This window comes from Rhincodon typus, unplaced genomic scaffold (assembly GCF_021869965.1).
Source record: "Rhincodon typus isolate 14 unplaced genomic scaffold, sRhiTyp1.1 hic_rhity00003588, whole genome shotgun sequence".
Lineage (NCBI taxonomy): Eukaryota > Metazoa > Chordata > Chondrichthyes > Orectolobiformes > Rhincodontidae > Rhincodon > Rhincodon typus.
In genome coordinates, this window is record NW_025969226.1 from 1,360 (window position 1) to 12,871 (window position 11,512).

General features: G+C 39.4%; 1 protein-coding gene across 1 annotated transcript; it reads right to left on the minus strand.

The window, feature by feature from the left end:
* Positions 1–1,914: 1,914 nt before the first annotated feature.
* On the minus strand, positions 1,915–11,353 carry LOC109938346 (centrosomal protein of 120 kDa-like; the record flags this gene model as incomplete). The annotated part of the gene is made up of 5 exons (XM_020536759.2): positions 11,174–11,353; positions 5,515–5,671; positions 4,680–4,794; positions 2,254–2,395; positions 1,915–2,033 (listed from the first exon to the last, which is right to left on the minus strand). Coding segments are annotated over exons 1-5 (585 nt in total), but the record flags the coding sequence as incomplete, so codon positions are not given.
* Positions 11,354–11,512: the final 159 nt, after the last annotated feature.

Here is an 11,512-nt window from a genome sequence, read left to right on the forward strand (position 1 = left end):
TTTTTAATTGTGAAAAACAGAGAAACTAATTTATTTTGAGCAGTTTAAGGAAAGCTCTGCATCCTGACCAACTGATGCCTTATTTCAAAAGGAATATCCCTTGCAAACACTCACATTATTCAGGCGTACAGAGGAGGTCCAAAAGAGAATTTCACTTCCATTTTGAGCAAAGCATAAATGCAACCAGCATTTTATATCTTTCTTGTTTATCAAAATATGTAGAAGAAAGATGAGAAAAAAAAAATGACCTGAATGGGCTTCAGTATAAAACAGAAAGTGAGCTTTTCTGATTAGCATACACCACATTAAAGGCAATCTCTAAGCAAACCTAAGTACATAAGAACTAGGAATAGAAGTATGCAATTCAGCCCCTTGCGCTCTTCTATCTGGTAATAATAACAGCTGATCTCATCTCGGCCCAACTCCACTTTCCCACCTATTCTCCATACACCTTCAAGGTATTAATTAAAAATCTGTCTATCTTCTTCTTAAATTTACTCAAAGTCTCAGCATCCATCTCACTCAGGGGTAGTGAATTCCAAAGATTCACCACCCTTTGAGAAAAGTAATTTCTCCTCATCTATGGTTTAAATCTGCTATCACTAATCCTAAACCCATGTTTCTTGTTCTCGATTGCCCCACATGATGAAACATCTTTTCTATGTCTACTTCATCAATCCCCTTTAGCATCTTATGTACCTCAATTACATCTCCTCTCATTCTTCTAAATTCTAAAAAGTATCTGGCTAAACTGCTCAATCTCTCTTCATAAGATAAACCCCTCATCTCTGGAATCTAGTGAATTTCCTCTGAACTGCTTCCAATACAACGACATCCCTCCTCAAGTAAAGGGACCAAAATTGTACACAATACTCCAGGTACGGTCTCACTAATACCTGCAGAAACACTTCCCTACCTTTATATTCTGTTCTTTAGCAATAAATGCCAAAATTCCATTTGCCTTCCTTATTACCGGCTGTACATGCACACTGGCTTTCTGCAATTCACGCACGAGGATATCTAGATTCCTCTTCACTGAAGCACTCTGAAATTTCTCTCCATTTAGATAACAAATTGCCTTTCTATTCCTCCAACCAAAATGGATAACTTCACACTTATCTGCGATCAACTTCATTGGTCAAATTTTGACCCATTCGCCTAATCCATCCATGTCCATTTGTAAATTTCTTATCCCTTCATTGCAACTTACTTACTCACCCAGTTTCCTGTCATCTGCAAATCTGGCTATCATACTTTCTATCCCTACATCCAAATTGTTAATATAGATAGCAAAATAGTTAGAGCCCAAGGATTGAGCCCTGTGGCACTCCACTAGTTGCATGTTGCCATCCAGATAAAGATGCATTTATTCCAACTCTCTGCTTGCTGCTGATTAACCAATTCTCTATTCAACCTAATAGATTACCTTAACCCCATGTGATCTTACTTTATGTATTAACCTTTGTGTGGCACCTTATCAAATGATTTCTGGAAGTCCTGTATACTACACCTACAGTATCCCTATTATTCACATTGCTCATTACATCTTCAATGAACTCTAACAAATTGATCAAGTGTGACTGACCCTTCATAAAAACATGCTGACCTTGACTGATTGTATTTTGACTTTTCAAATATTGTGTTATTACTTCCTTAATAACAGATTCTAACAATTTCCCAACACATGTTAAACTAACTGATCTGCAGTTTTCTACTTTCTGTCTCCCTCCCTTTTAGAATAAAGGTGTAATATAAGCACATTTTTAATCCACTGGTACTTTGCTGCATCCAGGAAATTTTGGAATATTTTAACCAATGGATCCACTATTTTACAGCTACTTCCTTTAATACCCTAAGATATAGGCCATCAGGCCCTGGGAACTTGTCTGCCTTCAAATCCAATAGTTTGCTCACTACTTTTTCCCTAGTGATGATGATTGTTCCAAGTTCCTCCCTTTCTATAATCTCTGCTTTATCTGTTAGTATTGGAATGGTACCAGTGTCCTCCATCATTATCTGATAAAGATATTCAGCTACAGATTTAATACACAATCAAGATTATTAATATGAAATTAAATTACATATTGTTCAGTATTATGTTCAGGGATCAGGCTTAAAATTCCAGTGCTGAATGTTTTACAACTCTGAATTGTTTGACTGTTTTTTCCAGTACAAGTATGATTTTTACTTATTGAAATACGAACAATAATATTCAATTAAGTAACATCATGTCGTAATAAGAAATATACTTACATTTCCCATCTTTTGGAGGTGCCTCTTTGGCTTTAAAACCTTCTATTTGTGGTTTAACATCAGCCTCCAACATAATGCCAATTTTGATTTCAGGTTTATTTTTTGTGTATTTGCTGCTAAGCAAGGGATACCATTTGGGTGTCTACAACAAAAATTTCAAATTAAACACAATTTGCAACAGTAGCAACATTGTTTGCTTAACATGGCACAAAAGTACTAAGTGTTGCATTTTATTGAATACTTCTTTCTATGAAGTCAAATCTAATCACTTGTACTAACACAGCTTTTAGAAATAGAAATGTCCAAATTTATTAATTATAAACAATGGGCTTTTATGTGCTTCAAATATAATCAAAATTAAGTTTGTCTGAAAAACCGACTTACATAGGAAAAAGTCAAACTCAAGATGATAGCTTAAATACAGTTGCTGTCATCCTACATATCAAAAATTAGGAAACAAAAGAGATTTCATTACACAATAAATAGTCGCAATACAGGTAAAAATAAACACTCTTCAAGAAATTCAAAGCTCACACTGCCATTAACAAGAGCAACCACTTGATGGTGAACATTTTTAAAAGACAGTGTGTAAATTGAAAAAAGGTAGCTCCAGTGGCAGCTTTGTTTTTAAATGTTCTTGTAACATTGATGCTGGACAGACTTTGAACTACAATTCTATTGAATGACACTGAAAGGTGATGTTTGTGTCCTAAACTATCGTTTCTAATCTTCAACCTTCATGAGTATAGTTTTAAAAGCTGAATTTCAAAAATCTAACGGGAATCTGAATTTAATTGGTGAAATGTTACCTTTTAAAATGGATGCATTATGGATAGAGACACATTTAAAATGAAATGATAATCTGACAAATTTGGTGACAAAAGTAAGGAATTAAAACTTCTTTGTATTCAAGAGGTTCAGAATAAAAATATTAAGAAAACATCTCAATTCCTGTGGCAACATTTCTGGAAGTGATAACTAGACATAAGCTGTTAAACAGCAGCCAAATTTTTCCTCATTGCTCAGTGAACTCCAATTACAAGCATTTGATGTTTAATGTTACTCCCTTTTGGTGAATTTTGTAGAGCTCTAGAGAGAGTAGTAAATGATTGAACCTTTTCTTGGAAAATAGAATTACTTTCCCTTTGTTCCATCTCTGCCTATTAAAGAACCAGTCAGTACATAATGCTTTCAGTTTCAAGGTGCCAGATCCTTCAAATTGTGATCCAATTAGTCCCATTTTCCCTGTTCTTTACGCATAGCTCTGCAATTTATCCCCAACAAATACTTATCCAATTCCCCTTTACAACTTAATGTATTTCCACCAGTCCTTCAGATTGTGCATACCAGGTCATAGCAACAGTGTGAAATAAATTCACCACACATTCCCTCTTATTCTTTTGCTGATTACTTAAACCTGTGTCCAAAGTTGACTGAACACCCTGTGTGTGGAAACAATTTCTTCCTATTTACTTCATCAACATCCTAAGTAGTTTTGAACACCTCTATTAAGTCTCTTATTCTTCTCTGCCCCAACAATTTAATGACGTAAGCTTCGCCAGGCCGGGCTTCCCAAAGTGGGGATCAGGATCCTAGGTGGGGCTGTGAACTAAAGTTTTAGGGTCACGATCTTTAAGACAGCACCGATCCTTCCTTCCCCTTGCTCTGAGTCTTCTCCATCTTCATAACTCACTGAGGGGTCACCTCAATTTTCAAGCCTTGAAGTGGGGTTACAACAAGAGAATACATGGGAGGCACTGCTCTAGGCCATCCAACATAATCTGTGCAATAATCCAAATTTCTCAAACTAATCCATTTTTGATGACTCTTTTGTTCAATCACATCACACGATCAATGTTCAATATAATAAAAACAAAACACTGCAGATGCTTGAAAACTGAAACAAACACACGATGCTGGAGAAACTTAATGGGTCTGGCAGCACCTGAGGAGACAGAAACAGACTTAACGTTTCAAGTCCGATAGAAGAGTTATACTGGACTTGAAACATAAATTCTGCTTCTCTCTCCACAAAAGCTGCCAGAACTGCCGAGTTTCTCTCGCATTCACTAGAGTTTTCAATGTTCAATACGTTGCTTTCTAACTATTGCCAAATATTGTTTGAGCTAAAACTTTTAGTCAGTGCTCAGACTAAGGCATGACCATATTAATTCCAGCTAGGCATCACTGCTTCAAAAAGATCTAGACTCGAATTTCAAATCTGCATTCACAAGCAAAAAATGCGGACTATATTCTTGCATCACATATATTTTCAGTTTTGCCTGTTTGACCTATGTGCAGTAAAACACTAATGTTAACAAGCAAATACACCAGGTAACAAAGCCCACGTGATTTTAAAAATTCAGCACACTTTGGAACATTCACTTTTGCATCTTGAATATCGAGAAAACAATAAGCCAACATACCTGTTTAGTCTCTTGAACAGACCTCAAATCCAAAATTATATAACCCACAGACTCCTTTGCTAATGACAGCGAATCCACTGCATAACAATATAGCTTGATGGGTGTGCGCTGTAACCTTGAAAGGAAACATACATATTTATATCAGAAAAATTTCATAAATTGCTGAAGCTAATAATAATAATGATAATAAAATATAGACTGTGTCATTTAGTGCATGGACGTTTTCATCAGTGCACAGAAAATCATCTATATTACTTAATGTTACAGAAACACATTAAAGCTCAATAATCAGTAATAGCAGCTTGGTATTGATGAACTTGAATATTGCTGAAAAATTCATATTTTGTTGAAGTTTTCATCTTGCACTCAAAGCATTGCCCTTAAAAATGAACCACCCAAATGACTATCAATTATTTTGTTGAGTTGAAACAGGTAGTGTGGGTACAAGCTTTTTCTGTTTGTGAAGAACAGGGTCCTGTGTATACTATATGTAGCTTCTAGTACATGCCAGTGCATCACACTATGGGCCTGACTGACAATCCTAAATTGGTTACCAGCATAATTCTTCAGATTCCTCTTATACAGTATAAATTTTAGATTTCCCCTTAATTTAGTATTCTGACAAATTACCCTCGTGAGTGCAAAATAAAAAGTTTAACATGTCTTTTCTCACCAATACTCAAATCAGTTAGTAGTTGTGGTCGGAGTTGTGTGTCTAATCACCATCTTTCATCTTGCACATTTCAAATAAAAGCCAACAGGCATAACAATAGCGAAACCAAACTTCTGCTTTGCTTGAAGAGCTTTTCTCTGTTAGATTTTATTAATGCCTCACCTGTGCTGATATAATGACCTTCTGTCAAGTTCCCAAGCAAGTTCTGTAACAAACTCGGGCTGACTTTTGTGTTCAACTGGGTCTGTTGCCAGCAACTCTCCATCAAACCGCGCTTCTACCACAATTTTGTGGCGATGACGTTTTGGAAAATGTCGCCCTAATGCAATCAACAAGAACAAGAATTTAGGTTTACAGTTCACTCAGAGACCATATGCAGCACTGTTCAACGTTTTGGAAAAGAGAGCTCAATGTATAATGAGCAATTTGATTGCTTATGATTGAATATCTTTGGCATCAAGCAACGCTTGATTAAGCACCATGCCTATTTTCTTGTAAGCTCTAGGTGCTGTTATAAAACAACTTTAAGCTGCCCACCCACACTTGGTTGAAACTAGATTAGACTACTAAACTCATCCCTCAAGAGATTTTAGGTGACAGCACAGTGAAGAAACATATTTGATAAATGATTACGGCCTACGCTCAATGAGGAAATAATTTAATTTCTAACGTACCTGCAATATCCAATCATTCAATGGTGTTAAAAATATTATATGTAGCATATGTGCTCACATCAAATTCAAAACAATTATAACCATGAACATTAAAATCCAATTCATCAAAATTTTTGAAATATTTGAAGTGTCTGGAAAAAAAATCTGGGAACTGGTTTGAGGTTACTGCAACTAACCTAATATCACTGTAATACCACAAATCTGTATTATTATAGTTTACATTCCATCACAGGAGTAACTTGTGCAGATCAGTTCTCAGTGAGTTTGTTTCAGCACTCACCAGATTAAGCAAGAACAAAGTTTCAACCAAGGAGGGAGAAAACCAAATGGACAAGTGCACCACCTGGTACATCACTGACCTTTATCCAGCAGTGATATCATATGTTAATTTCCTGGGTTATTCGAGCTTGGCTGATCTCAACTCATGTAGTGGTGGAGCAAATTGATCTAAATGTCATAGCCTAAAATGGGTGCAGTGAGCAGCAAAGTGTTCTCTTTTTATCATTATCCACTGAGCACCACAGTGAAGTATTCGTATGGATATCTGATGAAATGTTTAGACTTGACTGAAATGATCTATCGATGCTCACTATTTAGACTCAAGTGAGAATCAGCTATTTTTGCAAAATACTGGAACACTGCTATTCTACTCGGGCTAATGTCTTGCATCAAAATTGGGGAAATTTGACTGCAATTTTAAAATTGCTTTCATCAGTCCTTCACGGGATGTGAGCATCTCAGGTAAGGCAAGCATTTGTTGCCCATCCCTAATTTGCCTTGAAGTGGTGGTGAGCCACCTTCATGAAGTACTGTAGACTATCTTGTGTTGGTACATCCACAATGCTATTCAGGACAGAATTCCAGGATCTTCATCTAATGCAAGACAAGGAATGACGAAAAAGTTCAGAGTCAGAATGGTATATGCCTTGGAAGGGAAACAGTACACAGCGGTGTTCCCATAGATCTGTTGCCTTCGAACTTCAAGCTGGTAGGGGTCACAGGCTTGAAAAGTGCTAAAGAAGACGTTTGGGGAGATGCTGCAGTGCATTTTGTGCATTGTGCACACTGCCGCACCGTGAGCCAGTGGTTGAGGCGGATTAATGTTTAAGGAGGGATGCCAATCAAGTTAGTTGTTTCTGCCTGGATGTTGTTAAATTTCTTCAGTGTTGTTGGAATGTACTCTTTTTCTCTTGTTGGAGAATGTAAGACCATAAGACACAGGAGCATTAATTAGGCCATTCGGCCCATCGAGTCTGCTCCACCATTCAACCATGGCTGATAAGTTCCTCAACCCCATTCTCCTGCTTTCTCCCCATAACCCTGTATACCCTTGATAATCAAGAACCTATCTATCTCAGTCTTAAATCTACTCAATGACCTGGCCTCCACAGCCTTCTGTGGCAGTGAATGTCATAGATTCACCACTCTCTGGCTGAAGAAGTTTCTCCTTATCTCCGTTCTAAAAGGTCTTCCCTTTGCTCTAAGGCTGTGCCCTTGGAGCCTAGACTCTCCTACCAATGGAAGCATCTTCCCAACATCGACTTTGTCCAGGCCATTCAGTATTCTGAAAGTTTTAATTAGATTCCCCCTCATCCTTCTAAACTCCAAAGAGTATAGTCTCAGAGTCCTCAAACGTTCCTCATATGTTAAGCTTTCCATTCCTGAGACCATTCTCATTATCCAGCACTTATATGGCATGAATGTTATGAGCTACTTATCAGCCCAAGCGGGCTATTCAGGTCAAATGTTTACTGCTAATTGCAACTGATCAGGAACAGAAAAACTAAAGTACTTGACAGATTTTAAGAATACATGTTATTTTCAGAGTTGCAGTAATTCTACCTGCAACAATTCAGTGCAATTCCAGATACAGAACAGGACCGAAAGGAACTTATTTAAGGTCATCATTTCTGTTAGCTAATTCCACTGCTTTTTGGTTCTCTTTGTAGAAAATATTCTTGATGAATAAGGGACTCAAAGGATATCAGGGTAGACAGAAAAGTGGAGCCAAGGTCACAATCAGATCAGCTATGACCTTAGGCCTGTTGGGATGATGACAGAAGAAATCTACAAAGGGATATCAATAGTGGGCGAAAACATAGCAGATCAAATTCAATACAGGAAAGTGTTATGTTAAGTCTCACTGGGGTAGCGCACTGGAAATCAAGCCTCACTATTCCAAGAATCATTACAACAGTTAAAGATTTTAAGAAGTATATCAAATTCTCCAATTCCTCTGCCTTTTAGATCCAGGTTGACAGATTTCAGTGTCTAACAAAAATTACTGTTTATTCCAGGTAAACAATTATGAACCATTAACATATAACCTGCTGGTGAAAACTTTAGCACACACATTCAGACATAAAAATATGAGTGTGAAGGGCAGAGGGAAAGACAAGGGGGCAATTTATTGCTCCCTGTCCACAGGGCTTGCTGAGATGATCCTTCTGGCGTGTCAGGACTTGCCCCTCCTTCCTGACCTTCCTTCTCCAGGTACATCCACTTGCAAGAGGTTGGTTCATACTAATAAAGGTCCTGACTTATTGTTTAAAACACAGCAACTGGTGATGGGAAGCAAGCTGGCTTTCCTCTGGCTTGAGGTGATTTCTTCATTGCAGGGAAAGGGTGAACTTCCCTTTCAGAGATCTGATGGGTTTTCCATCAAGCATTCACAACCACAACTATTCAGTTACCTGGGAGCCAGTCACAGTGTTGTTGGCAGGCAGAGAGATCTGTCATCAATACCACAGACCAATCAGCTACTTATTATCTGTCAAAGCTTCATTCATATTTATGTCTTGAATCCAGCTTGTCTGTAAGTAGACTTCCCCCAATGCTTGAACAAACATCTGAGTAAATAGCACTTACAATGAGGTTACTTGCTTTTAAAAATCCTTCAACTATCCTTGGATTTTAAAACAGTCCTTTTCCCATTTCATTCCACAGTCAAAAATACATAAGAATAAAAACATGCATTTCCAAAGTGAAATAATGCACTTTGGAAGAAAGAATCAAAAGGCAGATTATTTAAATTGATAAACACTCCAAAAAATTGCAATACAAAAGGACCCGCGTGGTCTTGAGCATGAAACACAAAAAATTAGCTTGCAGGTGCAGCAAGGAATTAAGAAGGCACAATGGAATTTTGGCACTTATTGCTCAGAGATTGGAGTTTAAAAATGTGGAGTTCTGTTACAACTGTACAGGATGTTGGTGAGGCCTCACATGGAGTGCTATGTACAATTTTGTTCTGTATTCAGGAAAGGATACATTAAAGGCACTTCCAAAGAGATTCATGACGCTGATTTCTAGGATGGAGGGGATGATTTATCAAGAATGGTAAACAGTTTGGGCCTTTATTAATTAGAGTTTGCAAGAATGAGAGATGACCTTATTTAAAAATAGAAGAGTCTGTGTGGTCTTGACAGGGTAGATGATGAGATGTTTCTACTCATGGGGGAATCTCAAAATAAGGACACAATTACAAACTAAGGTGACTCTCATTAGAACTGAGATGCAAAAGAAATTTTTTGTCTCAGATGTTAATGAGTGTCCGGAATTTAAGGGTACCAAGCTTACTTTCAAGCCAAATGTGGTCAAAAGCACAAAACTTTTCCATGGTCGGGGAGTCCAGAACTAGAGGGTATAGGTGACAGGTGAAAGATTTAAAAGAGACCTGAGGGCCAAATTTTTCATGCAGTGCACAGAGCGCGTATTGAACAAGCTGCCAAAGGAAGTGGTGGAGGCAGGTACAATTACAACATTTAAAAGGTAACTGGATGGGTATATGAATAGGAAAGGTTTGGAGAGACATGGGCCAAATGCTAGCAGATGACTCTCGATCAGTTAAGGACATCTGGTGGGCGTGGTTGAGTTGGACCGAGGGTCTGTTTCCACGCTGTATTCCTCTACGACTCTATAATTTCCATCAGAAACATCAGAATCAGTGCATTATAAGACTGGTTTTTAAAACACAAGTGGCTCACTGCTAGTTGTGTTTAGCATTTAACCCATAGCAAATTTAGAATCCCATTCTTAGAACACAACAGCATGATTGCAACCAACACTGTTTAGAAACCGTGTTTAGAAAAAAAGTGCAATTTCTAAAAAGAGAAAACAGTGAAGGAAAGAAAAGCCTCAAATCGCAAAAGTTGGCGCCCGGGATGAGGCTAGGAAGTGAACCATCTGGTCAAACAAGATAATCCTGGGAATCAGGTGATTCAGAATACAGTGATCCCAGGGATACAGTTTTACCAGGATCATAGCAATCCTGGGGAGACAGTGTTCCCAAGGATACAGCGATCCCAGGGTTACAGTGATCTCGGGATGCAGTGATGCTGGGGATAGTGTGATTTCAGGGACAATGATCCCAGTGATTCATGGTCCTGGGGAATCGTGCTCCCAGGAATACAGTGATCCGGGGGACCTAGCGTTCCCAGGGACGTAGGGATCCCGGGGAAACAGCAAACTCAGGGATATAGTAATCCTACGCATACAGTATCTCAGGGATACAAATGATCCTGGAGATACTGTGATTCCAGGTTCTGTAATCTCAAGGATAGAGTAATCCGGGAGAGGCACTGTTTCTGGATTACTGTGGTCCTGAAGATACAGTGATCTCAGGGGTACAGAGATCCAGGGATGCAGTAATCTTGGGGATACAGTGACCCCAGGAATACAATGATCGCAGGGATAGAACAGTTCTGGGGATAGTGATCTCGGTGATACAGTAATCTCAGGGACACTACGATCCCAGGGATACAGTTACCTCAGAGATACAGAGATCCTGAGGATACAGCAATCCCGGGGATACAGTAATCTCAGGGACACAGAGATAGTGGGGATACAGCGATCCCGGGTATTCGGCGATCTCAGGGATACATGATCCCCCAGGATACACAATCCCGGGGGATATGGCGATCTCGGGAATACATGATCCCCCAGGATACACAATCCCGGGGGATATGGCGATCTCGGGAATACATGATCCCGGAGATCTCGGGAATACATGATCCCGGAGATACGCAATCCCGGGGATATGGCGATCTCGGGAATACGTGATCCCCAGGATACGCAATCCCAGGGATAAAGTGATCTCGGGGGATACGCGATCCCGGGTCTTGGGGTCTCTTTCGGGGCAGGTTTACCTTCCAGGACGGAAACCACAATCAGCAGCTGCTGCTCGGCCCTGGAGCCCATGTTCCTGGTGTCTCAGGCCCGGCTGCAGTGTCTCCTCCTTCTCTTCCTTATTCCCAGACCCCGCTCTGTTCCTTGAACCGTTTCTCCCCGCTCCTCCGGCATCTTTTACCGCCTCCCCGTTCAAAGAAAACTACTTCCGGTCGCAACGGCCACCGCCAGAGCACCGGAAGCTGCTGGGCCCGAGAGCGCCGCCCGCAGGAATCCCAGGGAATAACAACAACAACCAGTTTGGCCACAACACAGTGACAGGGCACGGTGAGACTGTATCCCTGACAGGGCACGGTGAG